The 24,139-nt window shown below is 41.6% G+C and overlaps 1 protein-coding gene across 10 annotated transcripts in view; it reads right to left on the reverse strand.

Annotated features, from left to right (window-relative positions):
• Positions 1-24,139, reverse strand: part of HAO1 (hydroxyacid oxidase 1) — a 40,602-nt gene that overhangs the window by 12,358 nt on the left and 4,105 nt on the right. For 5 of the 10 annotated variants that reach the window (XM_026064108.1, XM_026064104.1, XM_026064107.1 and 2 more), the window contains 3 exons: positions 20,981-21,308; positions 12,815-12,966; positions 1,912-2,167 (listed from right to left, as the gene is read on the reverse strand). In XM_026064108.1, coding sequence (XP_025919893.1) covers positions 1,912-2,167; positions 12,815-12,966; positions 20,981-21,117 — 545 coding nt within the window. In that variant the 5' untranslated portion in view covers positions 21,118-21,308. Of the gene's footprint in view, positions 1-1,911; positions 2,168-5,118; positions 7,388-12,814; positions 13,655-14,145; positions 15,147-18,396; positions 19,207-20,346; positions 20,563-20,980; positions 21,309-24,139 lie in introns of those variants that run through there. The other 5 variants (XM_026064111.1, XM_026064109.1, XM_026064110.1 and 2 more) reach the window with 5 other exon arrangements.

A 24,139-nucleotide genomic window follows, 5' to 3' on the forward strand; every position in this document is an offset into this window, starting at 1 on the left:
AGCCAAGAAAAAGTTATCATATAACTGTGCAGAGCCCTACACTAGAGAATTTCACCTCTGACTCTGCAACAAAACACTGTCCAAATGTCATTTTGAAATCTGAAGTGATGAATTTGAGCCTTTAAAGATTACTCCGGCTCTATATTATTTCATATGTTTCACTCAATTAAACAAAACTTGTTATGATTGTGTTAGGAGGGGTCAAAGTGAGCATTTCAGAAATGCTCTATTGCTTTTCTCAAATATTTTTGGATTATTCGTCTCATGTTCACACTGTTTAACTTTAACCCTAGTTCTTAAAATAATATTGCCCCTAAGAAAAGCTATTCCACCCCCCAAAACACAGTTTCCTTAGGTAAAAGGACAGTGTGCATCAATAACGTTTTGTCAATAATTGTTTTGCAGATCCATGGCAGGATGAAAACACAGGGCATATGCATATCAGCATACATTTTAATGCCAGATTTGTCAGGGGTTTCATGCCTTCCAGTGCTTTCCTCATGAGATTCTACTGTAATAAGGAAAAAATCATAGGCAGAGCTAAGGCCGTGCTGTCAACCTTCACCATATCGTTTATTAGTTTCACGTACAGGCCCAGGGAGGAAGATCTCACACTCCAACCTCTAGAGCTCTGCACCAGGGAGGAAAACAGTCAGTTTCATTATACAGTTGCATGGCTTATAATTGAATTGAATACTGCCAAAATGACTAAAGACTTCAGGATATGATTTTCAATTTCTTGTTATGTTCATGTTACATAGAGCATGTACATAGCATAACATTCTTGGGAGACATAGCACTTCAGATCCATTAAAAAGATTCCATACTAACTTTCACCCAGAACTCAAATCAAAGTTAATCTGCTTCAAAATACCTTTCCACCCCCACCCCTTCCATTTTTGTGTTCCTTTGCATTGCAGGCTCTGGATAAGAGCGAACACACTAGGCTTAATATATGCCATTGTAGACTACAGTCAATACCAGGACCTACATGCAAAGGAGAAATCCTGTTCTTATAAGATTTTAGCTCTGTTTTGCAAACTCAAGTACTGGATAATCCATTCATTAAGTATTCTTCCTTAGCTGCTAACACTGTGCCACAACTTTATCAAATGTTAATAAGGGTGCTCTGTAAAGTACAGCACAGCAATTAATGTCTGCAAAAGGCAGGTGAAATCAGTCTGGCATCAGTGCACTTAGAGCACCCCTAGAGAACTCTATTTAAGTTAAATGCTGCATAGCCCCAGCAATAGTTAGGATCTAGGAGCAGTGCTGAAGTCGCTTACAATGCCACTAATTCTGTTGAGGTAAAAGAAAAAGTCTCAAAAGACATGTGGGGGTGGAAACTGCCCTCACGGATCATTTAGAAAGTTTGACCCCCACGTATTTCTGTGTTTGACTAAAACAAGAATTGAAGCTGCTTGGAAGGGGACTCAGTGACTGGTAGTAATATAGCCCCGGACCTACTGCAGAATCATAAAATAATATAGGTTAGAAGGGACCTCTCATGATCATCTAGTCCAACCCCACCACTCAGATCACGGTCGACTTTGCAACTCAAAGTTAGATCAGGTTGTTCAGGGCCATGTCCAGCTGAATTTTGAATGTCTCCAAGGATATATAAAGAAATGTCCCATCACCCTCTAACTTCAACAGTCTGCAGCCTCAGGCTGCCCAGCACACTATGCATCTTTTACAGTGTACAAACAGCCAAGAAAGCTTACTTTTGTCCTCAGGTGGACCATAGCTGGAGTAAAGCAAGCAACACTTGCTCAGTTCCCTAGCTGTAAAGTCGAGAGTGGTGTATGTCACCTAGAAGAAGTTTGTCACGCCAGCAGAAATGAATCCACCAGCAGCATCACAGGCAGCAGTGGTGATGACCGTGGCCCTGTGCCACTGGCAAGTGAATACCTGAGGTGTGGAGGAAGCTGGAACTTGTTGCGCACGTCGTCGAAGCGCCTGCCAAGGAAAGGCGTGTCCACTGTCACGAAGATCCCTTTGTAGCCTGCTCTCTCCGCACGCTTCACTAGGGATTTGGTAACCTCCCGGTCCTTGTATATGTAAAGCTGCAGCCAGTAAAGGCCAGTGGGAGCTGCCTCAGCAACCTCTTCGATGGAGGAGGTGGCCCAGGAGCTCAGCATCATCCCTGTCCCCATTGCCTGGCAAGCTGGAGGAACACAGAGTTATATTAGAGTCTTTCCAAAGCATGGAGGCTCCTCTAAACAGGAGCACTTGGTGTGAATTACGAGACAGAGTCGGTGCACGTAATTTCACGCTTCCTTTCCTCAGTGTATAAGCATGTTTTCAGTCTTTCAGGGAACACTAGATTATTAGTAGCTCTGTTATTAAAAGCACTAGGCTGCTGTGTAAGCCCTCTAGCTTATTCTCTGTGCTTAGTTGTCTACATGCTGGTTATGATGATCCCTGCACCAATCCTGGAAATAAAGGATGTTATACTCAGATTGAGCCTTATCCCATATTACCAATTCCTCCTCCCATAGGGAGCCTGTTTGTAAGCCCCTAGAGCTGTGCTGGCTGCCTCCGCAGGGGTGAATTCCACCCTGGGCTGCACTACAAGCTAGCTAACCTCATACAATTAGATTTTATGAATCTATCACTTATTCTTTTCTGAGTAATCTATTGCTTAATATAAAGGAAAACATACTGTAAAAAGCAAAAATATTACATAAAGCCTTATTTTTCTTGCTCTACCGCAGTATGCATACTTTTAATGTAAATAGACCTCTGTTTCAAAACCTCATCTCCATCCTATAGAGGTATTAAAAAGTAGCATTCTATTAAATAAGGATTACAAATCTCTTAGAGTAGAAACTTATGAACAGCTTATTCAAACAAATTGGCTACACCCTCTCACAACCACTAGGCAGCTTTCAATCAGTGAAAATAACCATGCTTTGCTCTTCTGTCTTGCAGATTTTGCTACCTCATGAAGAACTGTAAACTGCAAAATCAATAAATTTCAAGCAGAAGCCTGAACAAACATCTAATAAACTTCAGAAAATGCTGTCTACTTCTAATTAGGTTCAGCCTCTGCTTCAAAATATGGCATACGTTACAAAAAGGCAGCTTATAACATGAACCAATATGGATGAATCTCTTGCATCTACACTATCCTAGTGGGAAATGAAGTTAAGGTAAAGTTTTCACTCTCCTGCCTACCCCAGAAAAGGTGAATTAAAAATCACTGATTTGTATTTTATCTTCTTCACTAATCATTTGCAAGCAGACTGCAATTTAATCAAAAGGCTAAACAGGTCAAATTGGTTGCCAGGTTGTTTGCTGAAGAATCCTCACTGATTTGTTATTGAACACTATTAAATAATCTACCAATCTGACAGGAAATGCATCTGTTGTTGGATTAAATAAGAATAGCTCGGATGTGCCCAACCAAATACGAGCATCTGCGCATGATGTATTCTGCTATACTCCATTCTAAAGTCAGTGAAGTGCAACAGGCATTTCCAGGGCACAGTTCTCCCCCTGACTATGATTGGTGCCTCAAGTGAATAGATCCCATGTAAACGACTAAAGTTAGATGAGATGAATTGCACCTTAGCCACCCACTTGAATCAGTGCATTTTTAAACTCATTTTCAACAACTATTGCTGCTGACATGTTTACTTGATTACAATATATGGGAACAAAAATTGGGATAAAATAAGGTACAGGTATTAACTGACTCAAAGTGTGATCTGATTCAGTGACAAAAAAGGGAACAGTTCAGACCAGTTTAAAAGCCCAGGCTGAGTTGACACTAGTAATAAAATCAAAAAAAAAAAAAAAAAAAAAGATTTCTACACATCTGGGACCCTCTCTGCCAGGGAACATGAATTTTCCATGGTAGCACATGCACAGATCTATCAAAGAACTGAAAACTTTAAAATTTTAGCCATTTGATTAGTCCCCTTGAAGTTACAGAAAATGTTTCTCTCTCTCTCAGATTAAGTACCTAGAAATAAATTTCTTCTGAAGAGCCCATGTATACTGAATGCCTAAATAAAACAGCAATAGCTGGGAGTTCCCTGTGGTGGGTTGTTGCAAATCCCATAATAAGCGATTTGCTGAATCAAGTCCCTTAAGTGATGCTAAGAAGCAAGGGATCAGCATTCTTGTCCTCCATCAAATACATGTTCATGAATGAGGGGGAGGGTTGCTAACCCAGTAATTGCAAAACCTTCAGATCAGATAACAGAAAAAATGTAAATGTTATGGTTCAATCTGTCTTTAGGTATCTTTATTTCTACTCTTTATTTTTCTCAACTCCACTTGTATAGCCCTAAGGGCACAAGAATAGTTGCAAATGTATAAGCAAAAATAAAAACTGCACTAAAACCTATTCAGTGAATGGAAGTTTTTAAACACACAAAATAACACCATATCCTTTCAATTTATTTGTATACGTGGAGATAGAGAAGACAACATTTACATCCTATTCCAGATTAAAGTAGTTTGGTTCAATCAGGGTTCAACCACCACAAACTGGGTTATAGAGTTTTCACAAAAGTATATTCACGAAACTCCTGTTGTGTATCCTGTAAAATTAACCAGTCTTTGGTAAGGAATCAACTCAAGATTCGTACTTTGGATCTGCATGATCAAATTCAAAGTCTACACACACAAAAATTTATTCGAACTTGTAGAGATTCCAGGTTCCAGTTTTAGCTGATCTATGCTTTATTTATCTTGATCATTTTAAGCTTATTTTAACAATTTTGTTGACTTTCAAAAATGTATGATATATACTCTTGAAGTGTTGCCAGGTTCTTTTTTCTGGAATCAAGCTTTGCTAAAAATGTGCTCCCACTTCTCGGATATTTTAGCTGCAGTTTAAGAAAACAGAAGCAATTCATTTCTTCTAACAGCTACCTTTAACACTCCAAGTTTGGGGTGCTACAAATATTTTAAATTATTATTAAGAATCAGTACTGGATCCATATACCCATGGGACACTCTTGCAGCACTGTGACATTTGCCAGAGTTTAAACATCAGATTTTTGTAAATCAGCCTTTCCTCAGCCTGTTTCAGTTTGCTTTTAGGGGTTTTTTTGATCATCTTTTAAGTTCAGATACAGAGCATTGCCCAAAGCATATGTTCACCTTTGTACACAATGAGGACTTCCACTGAGGTCACCGACAGCGCTGAAAGCATAGCACTAGGCACACACAGGAGGTTGGGAGGAGTTTTAAATATCAGCATGATAAAACTTTAAGCTCTTTATACTTTGTCTTTTGTCAGGAACAAATGCTGCCATAATCAGGATGGTGGTGGAGTGCTTGAGGAAGGGGGACCTACGTGGCCATTACCCGGAGTGCACGGGCTGCGTGGGCCCATGCCAATGGATGGACACTCTGCTCCAACCCACGGCTACATGTCTGCACTTGGTCCAGTGAAGTGCTGGGCCAGCTGACTCTTCTGTGCCTGAGAGGTGGGAGAGAAACTCTCACCAGGGAAGATAAATCACAATAAAATGTTCCTGAGAAATTCAATTGAAATATTTTACACAGCAACAAATCAAGATCAACCATCGGATAGGACCCACTTGAGAAGTCCAGAGAAGAACAATAGAGAGGTAACAACATCTTTCAGCCCTTTTTTCATCCTGAAACCTCAAGTTCTCCTTCCTACTTAAGCAACTTCTGATAGGACATCACTCCATCAGCAGTTATGAAAAGGATACAGATGCAATATATTTCAGGGATGACACCAAAGAAGAGCTTGGTTTAAGCTTGCATGTTTTGCCAGGGTTACCTTGTATACCTAATGGGAACTTGGCTATTTTTCTCTTGCTGTGCAAATTCTCATCATTTCCCTTTTAGGGGAATCTCTGAAGAGGGGCAGTCAAAGCTTTGCCAGTGTGGTCATTCTAACCTGAATCCACCAGTAAATATATGGTCCCTAAGTTAGGGGACAGAGTACGTTATTTGGGATCAACACGGTGGCCTTTTGGCATGGTGGTATTTTTTGAGAAGTAGCTATGTTTTTAGAGTCGCATCTCCTAAGAAACAAAATTGTTTAAAGCACTTAACATTACTTTCTTGACGAAACACAGTTGGCTGAGAAATCCCCTGCCCAGCCTTACCCCACTTACTCCTTACAAAACACTGCATGCTAGTTGCGTCTGTAATCATTTTGTTGATGCAGTGCATTTTGTCAGCTGTGCAGGAAGGCGATAAGCCGCAGAGAAAGTATGAGCGAACAAAACAGATGTGGCTGGTCTAGAAACCAGGGCTTGTATATCAGAACGTTGCAGCAGGAAGTCCCCCAGACGTGCCAGTCTCTGCTGTCTCTGGGGGAAGCCAGGGCCAGGTCAGTCCAGCCCGTATTGCCCCACGCGAACATTGTCCTCTCAGCGACTCTGTTGAGACTCCTGGGAGCCTAGTTTTAGAGGGGCTGTCAAGACACTAACTTTTTTTGGAATGCCACACAGGTAAAAGGCAAAAGATGAATCTCTTTTGAATATCAAAGAGGATATTAAAAGTCTCTCAAGAGCCAAAGGAACAATAGTATTTGTCCCTCACTAGCTGGAAATAATGCACTTTTCAGTAACAAAATGAGGGGCAGCGGGAGAGTTTTTAGTCAATATTCCTAGTCTCTATTTGGCAAAGCAAATAATGCAGTCACATCACAGGTGATGATGAAACAGTTCTTGCATCAGCAGTAACTCAGAAAGTTGTTTGAGAGCAACTGCAGAAGGTAAACTAAAATCATGAGGTCTGAATAACTAGCATTCAAAATTTTCAAAAGATCTGGCCAAGAAAATGGTCGAGATACGCAGGCTGATTTTCAGTAAGTCTAGAGAAGTCAGGTATTGTAATACTGCTTCTGGACTAAACAGAATATTAGACACGGGAATCAGTTAGTGAGAATCGAGAGCATTAAAACAATTAACATCAACACTAACAGACCACAAATCTTATCAAAATAATGCTACATATCTGTTTATAATAGACTGGGATTTCAAAAAACTGCTATTCCTTGGTAAGCAGCTGGTGGGCGAACAAGATTTTGTTTCAGTGTACTTGATCATGAGTCCTATTTAGAGGACCATAAATACTATTGCACTTTCTAAGGGAGTGCAAACTCCAAGGATGACATGGGGATCACACTGGTTTGTGAGCAAAGCATGAAATCAGCATGACAAGGGAATGTCTTTGCCTGAAGGGATACTGAATCTTCCAGTGGATGAACAGAAAAATCATGCAGAACCAGAAAAGTTCTGTTCAGTTTGGTTAAAAAGTGTTTCGCGACCAGCCCTTTGCTCTCTAATGGTTGCTAAGATTATTCATCAAATTTGGCAAATATTTTTAGTTGAAGTTGTTGAGATGAGAGTAGGAAGGAAAAGAAAAATTCACAGAAGTCGAAATGTCATGCGTTGATATTTTCAAAATGGAAATGTTTTCTTCTGAACTAACACTTTTGTTTCAAAACAGAACTATGGTTAAAAGCATAGCTAGTAGGAAAATGAAATAAAACATTGTGTTTTGGATCAAATTAAACATTTCAGTTGATCCAAAACAATTTCCCTCCCAACTTTCAGTTACTAATGAACAAAAAAATCTATTATTTACAAAATTGTCAAATACACACTGATGAACTGCCACTAAAATACTATGGAAAATACTTGAGGAAAGATCTTCAAAAACTGGAACAATTTCTAACCAGGTCCATGAGACAGGGTTCACAAAATTGTTTAAAGGATGAGGAAATATTCTCTGTAAGGAAAGACTTCAGGTCCATTTAGACACGTGAAATAAAACTAAGGAATGACCTTATTATAATCTATTAGAACCTATGTGGAGAATAGATTTTTTTGCTTTTTTAAAGTCTAGCTAACAAAAGTATTAGTAAGATCCAACATCTGGAAGCTGAAGCTATACAGATTTGGACAATGATTATGGTTATACTGCTAAGAGTGGAGTTAGCTTTCAGAATAACTTAATGATTGTTGTGCTGGATTGCCCATCACAGGGAGTTTTTAAAATCAAAATTGAATGTTTTCCCCAGAACATGTGCCTTACTAATAAAACAGAATGGCCAATAAAGGTGTGTCCGCAACAAGAATACACCTGTATTTATTTTACAGAGTGCAGGCAGGCCCACTGGAAGAACAGATAGCAATTCAAAGCAAAATGCTGTCTCACTGTTTAAGGGAGTTCACCGAGAGGCTTAGCTATCATTCTTAAAATACGAGGAGGGAGGAAAAGGCTTGCTCTTCCTGCTCACTGTACCACCTGCTCTGCTGGCAAGGATGGTGCCAGCCCAAGGTTTTGTCTCTTGGAGTTTAATCCCAGTAACACAGACCTGTTGTTTGCTACACCTGCCGAACAGCGCCCAGGCACGCACAGTGCCATTGCTCATTAAGCTCAGTAGGAAAGCTGCTGTGCATCGAGACTCAAGCTAGGATGCACGACACCTGGGCCATCACTTCTCAGATGTAAACCCTCACAAGGCCCTCACAATAGCAGGGGCACATGGTACATTGCTTTCTACACACCTGAGCCAAAATTCAAGCTTACAAAGTACATTGTGTTTTCCAAAAGCCACAAGATTATGTATCAGATTTTCTTGGCTTGTGTAAGTTGGTGTAGTTGAAGCAAAGCTGATTTAAAGCAACCAACAGTCTGCTCTGTGTGTTTCAGAGGTATCTCTAAGAGTTTAGGAGAAGTTGGATGCAGCAAAAGCCCTGATCCTCAATGTCCCAAATTTAAGGGAAGCTCTAAGCCAAATGTGTACTTTACAGCTAATCCCTGTCATCTTATAAGGTCGAACCAAAAGCTTGGCACTGAATGCCCCACTCCACCTCTAACAGAGCACAAAACTGAAGTCATATTTTTTCTACAAGAAAAGTTAATGCAGTACAGAGGGTGTGATTTTAATTAGCCTCTCCTTTGAAAGTGATGAAAAACTTACTGACTCTCAAGGATATGTTTATCTGACCACATATTCAAATTGTGCCAGTACACCAAGCTCTTCTAGTTTTGATTTAAAATCCAAGAAAATTAAATGCAATAATCATGTTAAAGTTCGAAACTATAAGTGCACAAAAGCCAGGAAATTCCAAAATTAAGTTATCTACCACAACCATAACTCAGGCCTGGTAGTTAGCTTATTGTATCACTTGACTGTATATGCAGTTAAAGATTTATGCCTTAAAACGGGGCCAGGCCATAGCATGGGTGGGAGTCTGGGCTATGGAATGTTCTGAATTTTGTGCATTTCAAATCTCCCTTTTAACATTGCATTAATATGTTTGCATTTAACAGCATTATGCTTCAGAGTTTCCTCTGCAAAGTGAAATCAGCATAACCTGGGCCAGAAATATCTGCAAAAGTTGCCAAATGACAGGACAGCACTAACAGGACTGACTGTGGTAGGACACCTCTTCTCAAATCAATTCAAGGTATTTGAGCTCCATCGTGTGGAATGGGGCTGTATATACAATATGCATAAAATCCTTGGCTTCCAAATAAATCTCTTTGGGGGAAAAAAGATACATCTCCAAACATACTATAAATCAAAGAAACCTGCTTTTACAGAAAATATGATTCTGTCTATCTGTGACTGAAGACTGAAGTCTAAACCTAACAGAAGGGCTACATTTGATTAAATCCTTGGACTACAATACTGAAGTTGTGCTGCAATTCACCATGGCAGCCTCTCACAACTACACTGCTTTTTAAAGAGAATTGAGACCAGCTCTCACTGCAGGGCATGTAATTAGATTCACTTCACACTAGTGCTTGCTGCATTGGTTATGGAGATGCTATTAAATGAATAGCTCATCCATGCACAGGACTGAGGCTTTTTTATTTTGCCTGCTTAGGTTTTATGTCCTTGTTCATTCTACCTGTGCTGGAGCATTGCAATGACTGCCCAAAGCTATTTGTATGCAACAGGTACTGTGTGACCTCTTTTTAAGATTTTGTGTCACTCTGCAGCTCAGGATAGGGAAGCTTCACATCTGAAGTTGGGCTAATATCCTATTTCTCAGTCTTTTAGTCTGTAAGCTCCTCATTGACATCTTTGCACACCATCTAGCCCAGAGGGCCCTTATCTTGCTGACTCCCTGGGATGCACTCAAAGAGCTATGTTCAAAGCGAATGCCTTTCACAGACGAGCAAAGGCTTCTGAATTTCTGGAGACAAAGACATGGATTATCACTGGTGTTCAGAAACAGCTTTGTGATTGGAAGCATATATTGTCACAAAATATACACATTTATATTTATAGAAGGTATATAGAAATATATATAGTTTTCATTTTTATTTGTTCAAGTGATGACAAGAATGCCTGGAAGCCTGAAAAATATGCCGTGTTATGAGAAAACAGAGCAGCTGTAATGGTGCAGGTAACTCAGTGGGCAATGGGCAGCTCAAGAAGAGCTTTCTGACAACAGATGGCTCTTCAGCCTAGCCAAAAGGGTTAAGAGAGCCACTTGTTGAAAACTACAAACAAACAGATTCAAACCAGGAATCAGGCTGCGTTTTGATATCAGAAGAGGCAAGAAACAGGTGACTCCTCTGTCATTTCATTCCCAAATCAAGACTGAATGGCTTTCCTAAAAGAGACATTGCTGAGGTCGTGCATAAATCCCTGCCAGCCTTGACTACCATTATGCAGGAACTCATACCGGATAAGCATTACAATTTTTTCTTGCCTTAAAAACAAAAAAACCCCACCACACTATGAATCTATTCATCTGTATTATAGCAGATTACAAAGCCTCCTTGATGATTTTCCAGAAAGACCCAATCTTCATCACACAATGTTTACAAGAGAGACGCACAGACGGAGGGCCAAAGGCATGACTGCCAGGGTCATTGCTCAGCCCCAGATCGCACGCAGAGAGCTGCCACGCACTCTCCTCGCACTCTGCACGTCTGTCATACCACCAGCTGCTCTTTGTAGCTCCTGCACATCCAGATACCCACTTTTTAATCTATTTGTTGGGTGACAGAGATGAAAGCTGACAGCACTTTTTCCATTTTCACTTTCACAAATGTATTATTACTACCCTCTCATGGCATTAAATTGCAAACATCATTGGTCTTTGCCTGAATGTCTTCAAAGTGCCTCAAGTCCGGCACCCAGATCAAAGTAGTTTCCTTTTCTCAACTCTCGGGCATCTGCCTTTTTCACCTGAAGTCAGAGAAGCAAGTGCCCACTCGCCCCCTTTCTGCCAAGCTTCATTTTTGTTGTTTCCTCTCCAAGGATTTATTCAATGATGGGAGTAAGAGAAATATCTCCCACTTAAAAAAAACAACCAAACAAAAAACAAAAAACACACACAAAAACACACATCTTCAGAAAACCATCTTCAGCATGCATATTCCAAGTCTGCAACATTTCCCAGGGTAGAGAAACAACAAAAACTGCACCTCCATTTCCATAGTGATGTGCAGGATTTTATTTCCCATTCTGCTTTATGGAAAGGGCCTTCATTCAGTGTTTGACTGCTGCTCTGAAGGGCAAGCAGTAGAAAATTGGTTCTGAGATTCCAAAATGAACCAGATACTTCGACCCTGTTCCCTTTTGTGCAGTAATCATCGTACCCCTGGAGCATTCAGCTCAGCCAGGAAGCCGGACCTGGTCACGTTTCTGATTACACTGGCACAAGCCCCCCAGGAGAGCAGCTATTCTGGCATCACGGGGCCCTCTGGTCCATGTGCTGGGAGCAAGGCTCAGCCCTCCCTCTGCCTCCGTGGCTTGGCGGGGGTAGGAGCCAGGAGGAAACCCTACCTCTGCTTCCTGTGTCCTGTTCTGCCTGCAGAGAAACCAGACACCTTTTGTAATAAGACTGTGCAGCCTTCCAGACAGGGCACTTGCAGCTGGTGCGACTTGAGCTGCACTGCAGAAACTGCAGCCAGAACGGTGGAGGAAGGACTGCAGCACCATCCCCTGCCCTCTCCCTGCTGGTAATGGATGCAAGGGGGACACCTGGGCTGTTTGCTGACCCTCGTTCTACTGGAAAAGGTGCCAAGGCCACTTTAGAGCAAATCCTCCCTTTCCAGGGGCTTTTGGAGGAGTCCCACCTCTGAGGGGATGAGGTGGAATGGGGAACTACTTGCAGTGAAGGAGCACGTCTGAGCCTACAGCGCCTCTTGTGCGGGAATAGCATGGAAACTACATTTGAAAATAAAGTAATATGAATGCTGCAAGTTATTTTGAAAACCTGGAGACCCCAAAGCCAGGATTTTGTGAACATCACATTTCCTGGGAAAGGAAATTCTAGTGGCCCTGTTATATCTCACCGACTTTAAATGAGACAGCATGAGCCAGGACACTTTCTAATTTTAGTAGGTCAGCTCCTTTCCATCCCAAGGCCAGATTTTCTGCTCATGTAAAGCAGCACAGCTCCATTAAGGAGTTATGCTGATTACACTAGCCAGGGGCCAGCCTTTCAAAATGGCCGGAGAACCCAAAGGAGAAAGGACCAACACCCACTTGCAGGGGAGTCAGCCTTATCATTGGCTTCTCAAACTTTGATATGATTTTATGCGCTTGTTTTCAGAAATGATGCATGGGCTCTCTGCCTCAGCTCCCCAACCATTTCCCCATTGCATACTGCATTTCTCATCACTCTTTCATGCCAGGGGAGAACACATGCACAGAACGAAGGAAAGCAATAAAAATAAATAAATAAAACCAATTAGTCTGAGCAACAGCTCAACCCCATCAGGGCCACAGCACCACAAGCAAGAAACAAAGCTGGACTGTGCAAACAGCAGGCGCAGTAGTATTTTGTTCCTCTGCTCGATTCGCTGCAGGGACCTCTCTCTTCGCACCGCTTACCTTTAGCGGTGGCCATCTCTCCCTCAACATGAGCCATGCGCTGCATAGCAGTTGCTCCAACACAGACCGGCATGCTGATTTTCTGCCCTAAGACAGAGGTTGACAGGTCCATTACAGACACGTCCCTGAGCATCCGGGGGTACAGCTTCCATCTGACACAGAGACAAATGGATAAATTTTGAAAAGCATGCATCATTCCGGTTATTTACAGTTCCTAATGGCCAAGAGCAGATTTTTATGTTGTCAGGAGAAAGATTGTGAAAGCTGGAGGGAAGGAAGCTGCAAGAGGCGCTTGGAAGAGGGGTGTTAGAGCTGAAACAGATATTCCTTGAATTACCTGGAGCTGCAGTTGACCGCTGAAACGCACAAAGCCAGGAGAGAGCGGGCAGAGGGCGAGATCAGCAGAGGGCCAAAGAGGCAAAGTGCCTTACAGCATTATTGACCTCTATCATTAGAGAGAAAAGACAACAGCTGCAAACGGTAACATTTAAAATGAGTCTCAGGTTCCCTGAAAGCCTTGGGCAGAACTGGATGACAGAGGGTGTCAGAGGACAGCAGAAGCTACTAATCCCTGTCTGACCTCCTTCAGTTACGTCTCCTATGGACCTGGGAGCCACAGGAAACAAGGATTTTTGGATAAAACTGGCCTGGTCAGTGCTCTTAACCCTCCTTGTCCCTATCTAAGGGCCTCCCTGTCACACTTTGCTGCGTTATCTGCTCTCCTTAGGCTGGATGCCTTCCTCTCTGCACTCCTCTGCAAGCAAACAAGAGGCGTACAAGGTACAGGTTGCCTGTGTCATGGGTCTCTGCAGTGAGAAATGAGCTGCCACTCTTCTTCCCCTGGAAAAGAAGTGGGCAGGCTCTCCAAACTGAGAAAAGCCAAGCCAGGGGAGTGGGGAAATTCACTGCTCTACATCTCTCCTGGCACCTCGATAGAGCTGCTTTGCTCAGAGAGGCCCGTTCCCCCGCAGTTGCAGACCACGGTGCAATACGTGCTTAGTTCTAAAATGACTGCAACCCCAGAGACAGCCTGTTGTACCACAAGGATTTGAGACTTCCAGGAAAAGACTAAATGCAGCAACTGTAATTTGGTACAGGAAAAGACTGAGTAGCACAATTACTTTCCCAATAAAGCAAATTACAATCTAGTCCTTGAATGACTTGGCCCAGTATCTGCTCACCCATTCCAGACCTTGCTTTGGCCTTTAATATATCCACCAGAAACTACATCAACCCAGAGCAGGACTTTATTCGCCATTTAGGGGCTTCATCCCAGAGTACAAGTGAAAGTTGATTTCAAAGCAGAGCAAACTGCAAGAAAAACCACTTACCTGAAATTGCAGTTTATTGCAGTCAGGCAAGACATCGCATGCTTGGACACAGAAATTATCTTTTTGTTCAAGAGCTAGCACAATAGGACTATGATTCCTCTCTCAGAGAGGTGGGCAACTCTGCAGTATCCCAACATATATTAATACGGTTACATTCACGGGGGGACACCTGTGAAATTGCACTCCCTCACCAACCAGGTGGAGTCATAGCATAGCCACTGTTACTAGGAGCCACCGGAGGCTACGCGTTAGCAGGGGCTGAGCCGAGGGCCAAGAGCCACGGAAGAAGGACCATGCGCTCTGTGCGAGCCCTAGCAGAACAGGCATCAATGTCTCGCTCGTGCATCTTTCCCTTGGAAAGGACTCTGCACTTTCAGATGATAGCTATTGAATTTTAATTAAAGGAAATAATTAAAAGCTTATTCTCTAATACTGCTGAATCTGGTTACCTGCTCTGTGCTAGAGTGCCTGGGTTCTCCAATATTATTATTAGCATTAAGATAACAACTGCAGCTACTATTATCCTGAGACTATACTCTGACAGTTGCTAGTGGTCAGCTTGAGCTCACATACTAAGCTGACAGATTAGGAGAAAAAACAAAAAAATAACTCCCCCACCCAGAAGCAATCTCTTCACTCTACAGAAGATCAAGAGATATTTCCAAAAGAAACCTGGGACAGAGTCAGAATGAGACCCAAATTTCTTAAACCCTAGAGCACCAGGCTGTGCTAGCTCTCCAGAACATGCTCCCCAGGGAGGAGAAAGATGGTTATGATGCTTGGAAGAAGAGATGATGTTGTGGGAGTCAGCTGTACTATTTGATGCCAAGACACACACGGCAAGTATGTATCCTTAGGCTTGTTTTCATGCTATTGTATCAGATTGTTATTTTTCAGGGGAGGATGGGCTGAGGGTGGGACAAAAGAAAACATGGACTTTTCTTTTTCTTCTTCCTAATCTTCATTCCAAAACCTTTCTCCCAATTCCGAGACATCATTTCCTAGCAAACAGAAAATAACATCTTTGCTCAGTTTTAGAATCAAACTCAAAATAAAAGCACAAGGATCTGAAATATTTTCTTCTTCTCCAATCTCCTAGTTTCTCTGCTGCTTCTGACCTGTGAGATTTTTAACTAGTATAAACCACTGCCATTTCATCACAGCACACATCTAAGGATCAGTCCTGAAGCACCAAAATTTCTGTAGTGCTTTTAGCTGGGAAAAGAAGTAGAAAGACCAAAAGCCCCCACCAGCTCCCAACAGTGTATACAAGAAATGTGATGCCACTACAAGTGGTGATAAACATCCTCCTCCCCTTTATGTACCACCAAGGGACTCCATCAATGACCTTCTTGGACCATCAGATTCATTAACCCCAGACTTTAAAACTGAATCATCCCTTTCGATCCCCTTTGTGGCTCCTCTGCCCCTTGCACCTTACTGGGCTGCATGTTCTTGACCAACATCAAATCAACAGGCATAACAGAGAATTTACCGAGTTCCATGAAAAACACCTAAGGGATCACCATCTCAGGCTTACTCAAAGAAAAACAAACAAGCAAAAAGAAACCCCACACACCACCCTGCCAATGTGGCTTTCTTAGTGGGGATTTTTCTGGCTGTTAGCGAGCCAGACACCTGAAGCAAAGTACTTTCTGAAAAAGCCATAGGGAAATGCCCTCAACAGCCGTAAGCAAAAGCAAGGCTGGTAGTTCTCAGTAACCCGAGCATGCACTCACTCTATTGCCACACAACACCTGCTTCCCCCCAGTCTCTGGGTAAAAAAAAATTTCCTGGACATTTTATAAAGATCTTGTGTATTTTTTACTCATCTTCTCCTTGTCATCCACATTTTTTTTTTTCCTGAGTGAAGTCCACACTCATGTGCAATAATCAGCAATTGCAAGCTTTTATTTCATCTCAGCCAGTAGCTGGGGAACTGCTACACTGCGGAAGGCAGTAAGCATTCACAATCTGGCAGGCAACTTCAGCTAAAAGTTGTTTTTAAAGAAGGATGAAAGGGAAGGGGAAATTCTGTCTTCCCTCCATGTTCAAAACTTTCAAAATGTAAATTATCATACAGTTGGTTAAGATAAAAGAGGAAAGCATTCACTATTTTCCTACTCATTTTCAGCTGTGAAATGTTGCTGAAGTTTTCAGGATGTAACACATTTGCAGCAGCTCTTCTTGCTTGCCTTCCGAGTCAGTACTAAACAACCCCTTGGCGCTGCACTGCTAGCGGCGTGGTCTGGAGACAACGCACTGTTTGGGCAAAGTCCCTGTCCCAGTTCAAACCCCCTTTGCTACCTTAGTCTCCCCTGCAGCCTCTACCTCCCATCATAAACTGAGGTGCTGTTGCTGTGCACTCTTAAGCAACAGCTGCAGGAAAATATATTTTGTTTCACAGGGTATCTCGCAATCCAAGCGGTGATTCTTTTTAGAGCACTCTGTGCATCTGAGGTGAAGGACATTGCAGAGGTGTAATTAACTTACTATAAGCGTTCCCCTCTTTCTTCCCCCTACAGCTTTTCATGCCTGCTTGACCCTGATCAGATTCTCCATCTTGCTTTTTTAACCAATATTTGCATTATTTAAATGCCCAGCTATTTTAATGCCCTTAATACTTAGCTACAAGACAACGATACATTTGCAGCAAACACGCATCAGTGCTGTCACTGATAAACAAGCTATTGCTGTTCCATGTATATGGCAACATAATGTATCTTCTCCAAATGCCACTGGGAAGTCAGTGGCAGAGCGTGTCACAACGGATTATCAGAAATGTATTCCTATACACACATACATCTACCTTCATTAAAATGCTGAAAGAGGAGACTTCAGATCACTTCGAGTGCCATCAAGCTTAAGGCACCCCAACCTTGCCATAAAATCTATTCTCTATTCAGCCCGATTGCCTCCTTGCCAACTTGAGACTGAATTTAATCAGACAAGCACAGTATTGGAAGGACACATGGTTTTTTGGGACACAGAATAAATGCAAGGTGAATAGTCAGACTCCCTAAGGAATAATGTGTGCACTGACATCTGAAAAACTTCTCTGGCCAGAATGCTTCATTTATACAACAGCTGTCTCCACATTATTTGAAAATTGAGGAAAATGTTATCTGGCCTTAGCAGTAACACTAATGTTGAAATAAGAGCTCTGCTTCCTCACTCCAACATCAATCCCAGGAAAAATGGAAAACAGAAAAGTTACTGTGTCTGGTGTTAACCCCATCCTTACCAATGGTCTTTTGGAGGCACTTTATAATCTAGTATCTGATTATAGTACCAAAGTACTTTAAGCTCCTATGAATTCTCCACATTTTCAAAAGGCCAAGATATTCATTTTATAATCAAATGGATTTGAATTTCACTTTTCTAGAAATAGCATGGGTCTTTCTGAAGACATTGCATTACCTATCAACAGGTTCATTCACTTGCTAGATCATTCCATAATAGCAGTCTATTTGTCTTTAAATGCAACCATTAACTTGCAAAAAAAGAAAAAAAGAAAAAAAGAAAAAACCTCACAGACAAACCTGACATCATAATTTTTCCCTAACAGAACCCCTCCTGTCAGTATTACTCACCTAAATAATTTTGTACAAAGGTATGGGTTAAGAATTCATGCTTTTGATTCAGTTTTGTGCTTTCTTCTTTTCCATTTAAATATAAAAATTTACAAATACATATTCTAAAAATTTAAATAAATTGTAAATTTATATAATCAGGCTGAATCCTGTGTCCTAAAACTGCAAGCAACTGAGCCTTTGCCAGTAGAAATCAATGGGAGTCTGAGGCCATCAGAAAAAGCTGAACATACTGATTTCTTTCGGAAAGATATCTGACTTTATGATCTTTGTGAGCAGGAGGCATAAAGTATATCTTACTTTACATTAACCCGCGAGCTGCACTCAGGAACAGAGAAATAACCAATAACATGCTCAAAGACACAAAGACTTTGAGAGACCAGGGACTGAACCCAGATTCAGTGGCAATCCTGCCTTAGTGATTAGACCATGCTTCTCCTATCAGCATCGAAAAAGAATTATTAAAGATTTTAAGGATACTTACTCACTCCAAGTAAGTTTTATACTCCAAAATACTGAGAAGTCTTTACACAAGTTTTCTACCCCATCCCTTCTAGATATGCTACCAGGAAGCCACTGCAAACACGGTCAGATAAACTGTTAATCACAGCATCCCATGTGCTAAGAAAATACAAGTCTGGCAAGCAGATTTACCTACCTTTGTTAATATGTCTCCAGGCAGATTAGATCCAATTTCTGTTTAAATCATGATTAGTTATCGTGGTTAGCAGTAAAAAATTTGCTACTTCTACTGTTGATTGCCTCTAAGCACTTCCTTTCGATCTCCTTTCCTTAACATCTCATTTTGTTATCAAGGTAGATAACCTTTATAAAGCATCTGGAAGCATTCAAAAAAAAATAGGTGAGCATTACTACATCCCCTCCTGCTCCTGTTCACCCCTTGGCATAGGAACAGCCCCTTGGTTCTGTGTCTGAACGGCGCCAAGCGCAAACGGGGTTTCAGCAGGTGCTTGTGTCTAGCCAAGAGGCCTGGAATAACCAACTGCAGCGTGGGTTAGTTTTCTTCTTGAACATAATTCTCCTGCCAGCTTTTCTATACAAGTCCCTAATATCAGGCTTCTGAGTTAATTTCCGAGCTCTGACCTTTGAGATCCAGCCAAAGGACTTGCCACGGTTTTCTAGAGTCTTTAAGAAGCTGCACGTGATTTCCAGGGAAACTGCTCGTCTCCTGCGGAAAGGCACCTGGAGCAGTCACAGGGCTTGCTAGTCTGCGGCTGCCACACTCTGCTCTGCCACAAGCCTCCTGCGCAAGTCTGGACAAATCGCTTAGTACTGGGTACACAAGAAGATAAAGGTGACCACTTACCTCTCAAGGAGCCTGAATTCAAAGACTTGAACCTTTAAAACTGTTTTTTTTGTTGTTGTTTTTTGTTTTGATTCAGAAGTGTTCCCAACCAATTGTTTTCTTTGGCAAAATTATTCTTTTCGTCTTCCACAAGATTACAGACTGCAATAGGTTCAGAAAGAGAGAAGAGAACTGAACTGCAGAATCTCCAAAACCTTAGGGATCTCGGGGATCTGGTTAGCTGAGCAACCAGTCTTTTCAGTCCACTAGCACTATTGGTTTCCATTCGCAGGCACCCAGCTTGCCCTGGGCACACAGATCCTAACTCAACAAGCTGTCTAAAAGTTAGCCATGAAATTACTGTCTGCCCTTTCCTCTAACCCTTTGTCTGCGTTTCATTTCTAATCCATAAAATGAGGCAAGCGATATCTAGCACCTCAGCAAAATGAGTTAAGCCTAGCTAATGACAAGTGCTATAGAAGAGCAAGGTATTACCGCAAATTCAGTCGTACCCTGCAAGTAGGTGAGAATCCAGGCCAGCAGACCCATCTACACAAGTGGGAATGTCAATAAACCTGGAGGCTAATAAAGATTTAGAACCATCCCCCTCAATGTCTCTTCAGCAGCACCATCCTTCAACTTCTACCCTACTCCATAGTTAACAGAGAAAAATGTGCTCAATGATTTCAACCTAGCCTATAATCAAACATGTAGCACCTATGCATATCTGACACTTTTCTTGGCATGCAAGACAAGCTATTTGTCATTTGGCCAGGATATTTGACCTCTAAGGAAGAAAAATAAAGTGGGGAGGGTGAAAAACTAAAAATAAATCAGAAATTTTTGTTTGGTTTGCTAGACACACAGAACACACATGAGATTAAAGATAAGGGTTTTAGAGATTAACAAAAACAAGTGCAGGAGGGTTAAATGTCTGCACCAACAAAACCCAAGAACCAAAGGAAAAAATGGAAGCTAACAGCTGTTTGTTTAAACTGTTTGACTAGGCTTAACTGGGATGATGTGATTAGCCTGCCTTTCTTTTCTGCAGTGTGTGGGCTAATGCTCTGGTGGCAGAGGAAAAACTGAGATTCAGGGGAGGGAGAACCACCACAACACAGGGAAAGTGGCTTGAAACGTGCTTTGACACTCCTCCATAGAATTTAACAGCAAAAGCTACTTTAAACTGTGGTGATCTTGTGCTTCTGAACCAAAGGGTTCAGGGAGTTCAGGTTTTGAGAACAGGACAAGGGGCCAGATGATGTAGATTAGAACTGGTTTATAATAGCAACCATTACTTACAGTATTTCATGCTGAAGCACTGACCCCGCTACTGGAGATCTCCTGACCACAGCTTGGCCACTCGGTACCAAGCACTGGCTTTCGTTGCTCATTCCAGAGCACGCTGCTAGGATATTTAACTTTGATTTAGCAGTGTCGCAGAAACACTCATTATGGGAGGCTGCATAATTAATGCAGTTTAGGAGGAACAGGTGAGAGCTGGAACCAATTCAGGAGCTAAAAAAATGAAAACAGAAGAATCCTGTACTTATAACCTAAACATAGAAACTAAAGTTTCATTAGCTGATTGGATGTTGGTTATGTCAGGGCCAAAAGAACGCAGACTTTATGCTAACTGCAACAGAAAAGAAACAAAACTCAGGTAAAGCTAGAAAACATTCTAGTGTATTTTTGGGGCTGCATTTGATAGAAAATATTAGTTGGAGAGGCGAAAGGAAAGAGCTGCTAGGTTGTCCTGAAAAGAAGAAACAGAAAATTTTTTTTGCTTAAAGTTTTTCAGAAAGACTTTTCTGTGTGAACAAGAGTCAATTGTGCACCCACATCTACTAATAAAGCAGAATTTATACACACACACACACACACACACAAGTACATATATATGCATATGTATTACAACCTTAAGTCATCCTCCTACCTTGAAAATGCTGCTACATTATCTGCTAATGTTTCTTGGTCATCTGCTCCTGATTGGTAATAATCATACACTGATTTTGGAAGAACTTTTTTAGCATACTCTTCATAATCAGCAACACAAACTGGTTTTCCAGACATGTCTGCAGATCTCGCAGGGTAAGTTCATTCCTGCTTCCCTCTGTTTTAAGCTTTGTATTTTTCTCTGTAAATCATTAATTTAGGACTTCATCAGGATCTGATTCGCATATCTACACACACGCAAACACACACAAACTTCTTGTGTCACTCTGGACTTCAGCACCGTTCTATTTCATGATGTCAAAGCAAACCTAGAGGAGTAAGACATGGGGAAAGAAAGAAAATGCATCAGCAAGCAAAGTATATTGGTGCAGCATGGATGGCTGAAACCTGCAGCAAGAGGAATGTCCTGTCTCTTGGGTATGCTTTTATCATTGAAAATATGCAGGATGCTGGAAAAGGGAAGAGAAAGATATTGCTTATGTCTAAATCAGAATTTTGTTCTATGGACAATTTATAAAAGCAGATCCAAGTCTGGACTGGCATTTAAAACTCCAGTTAACACAGGTGAGTTTCCAGTTGTTTCCATTACAGATCCAGATTCTGTGTCAAGTTGCACAGACCTGGCCCCCAGCTGGCTAGAGCATCCAATACGTCCTCGGGCAAACAAGTCCCTCTTTTCAAGCCAATTCCCCCTCCACAACCCAGAGATCTCATGTTATGAAGTCAGATGCATTCGCTAGCTGGAAACAAAATTAGCTTATCAAACAGATGACATTCATCCAGAATGCAAGATTTTTGTAAAGTCAAGATTCAAACAAGAACTCATAAGAAATTATATATAGAGATACTTTTTTAATCTTGACAGGGAGAAGTCACAAGTGTATCATAGCTGTATATATTCAGTTTTCCTGCTGTGCACATTTCAATTACTTTCAATGCCTTTTTTTTTTTTTAAAGCAGAGTTTGGGGAGAAGGGAGCATTCAGTACTTCAGTTGGAATCAAACCCTCCAAAGCAAAGGTCGAGGTGCAGCAGACCTTTGCCAAGCACACACAAACAAAGCAGCACGCACTGTGGTCACTGCAGCCCAGCACAGACCTCAATTTCTGACCGTCTTGTAAGCAAACAGGCAACTAGCCTGTTGTTGATTCAGTGCTAGTTATTTGTGGTGCTTTCAGAGATGAAGAAATGCAACGCAATATAAATACAGCCATGCCTCACTCCCTCCAACAATATAGGGCTTTAGATGACTTGATTTTTCCCTCAACAAGGCTGAGGAATTCACACAATGTCAAGTTAAATACACATATACCTCTGTCAAAACCACAGCCATCTTCCTTGCTGTTGGTTTATAAATAACAGCCAGGAACATAATATTCTGCAGAGAGTGAGAAAACTGCTTAAGATTCAAAGGAGATTTTGAAACATCTTTTGAAGAATATCTCACGGATTGAAACGGGAAGGATGGTGCCAACTGTAAGGTCAGTACTGGGAATCATTTAAAGAAAACTATGGCTCTTAGACACTTGCAGCTATTTCTCCAATTGCTTTCCCCAGATGAGAGCATCTTAATTTAACACACGCTGGGGGGGGGGGGGTGATCATTCTTACAGGTGTTCAGAATTTTCATGGGAGGAATTGCTGAAGATTATCATCAATATACATACATAAAATTACACCAGGGGGCATTTATCACACATCAATGTCAAATTCAATTCAAATCCAAAATGGCTTAATTGATATTTCTCTGTGCTCCCAGCACAAACTGGGAATAGGTCTTTTTTCATTTAAAACTTGCATTGCTTATGCTAAAAACAGGCATTTATCCTAGAGCATATGAGACTAAACATTCTGTGAGAGCTAAATATTTTAATATGCACAACCGAATTCAACACCAATATTTTGTGGTACAGCTTGTAATGTTGGATAATCTGCACAAAAATTGCTGAAGGTAACTACACCTTTTCACCACTGATCATCACTTTTACTATGTCTATATTCACCCCCCCAAAAAAAAACCCCCAACAAAACAACAAAAACATGCTTTTTAAGGCCTTTATAACATTGCCCATGTTGATCTCTCTCTCTACTTATATAGATTTGCCATATTTGTACAAAAATCAGACTGCCTTTACTTTATTGGTCATTATTTGTCACTCAGGTTAAAAGTTCTTCTTCCCTTCCCTATCACCCTCCCTAACTTGCTCACATACATCAACATGCATATCTTCATGCCAACCTCTTGAGTTCCCCCCGCAAAAATGGGAAATAAGTGCCAAAGGCGAGTTAGGCCAAGGTGGCATTGGCTTACAGCTCTGGCTAAGCCACCGGGCCCCAAGAAACTGCAGCCCCCAAAGGCCACCAGGAGCTGGAGATCCCTCTGCTCCAGCAGAGGCACACACCCCTTCCCACCTCTGGCCAGTTTATGAGCTGGGGTGGGGAAGAGGCTGCCAACATCATAAAACAAAGCAAAATAAGCAGTAGCTTGCTGCTAAGCTATGAGTATTTGGCCTCTTACTGGTAGCACATGTGTGATCCCTGGCACATCTCATAGCGATACACAGAATCATTCTGATCCAGCTCCCTTCCAGGTAATTGGCTCCTTTATTTTAATGAATTTATCTGGTTGCTACCTCTCTGGGTGCTACCTCTGTCTGCTTAATGAGACATCAGCTATCTTAACTTTAACCTTAAAAGCAAGAGAAAACATCTTACTTAACAGCAAAGAGCTTGCCCAAGTAACAAAGGCAAACCTCACTGATGAAAGTTAATGCACAGCTCAGTTGAAATGTTCAGATGTGATTAGGGCAAAGAAAAACAAAATCAAGGTAACAGTAACATCTTCTCCTACTATCTTCTGCCTACTCTTTCTCATTTGTTCCCCTGGCAGGTCACTAGACAATTACAATGGAAAGTAGCATCATGTAATTAAAGCTCAGCTCCACCAGGCCCTGTGAAGAAATCTTTTCTTACTTTGGTTCAAAAAAGGGGTATCACAAATTCAGGGAAGAAAAATTTACCAACTGTTATTAAATATGGAGATATGACTTCTGGCTCAGGAAGCCCCTCAATCAGAGGCCAGAAGAGTGTTCTAGGAAATGTTACTACATGCTTGCCCTAAAAGACAGTCACAGACAGAA

Source organism: Apteryx rowi, unplaced genomic scaffold (genome assembly GCF_003343035.1).
Source record: "Apteryx rowi isolate R43461 unplaced genomic scaffold, aptRow1 scaffold_21, whole genome shotgun sequence".
NCBI lineage: Eukaryota > Metazoa > Chordata > Aves > Apterygiformes > Apterygidae > Apteryx > Apteryx rowi.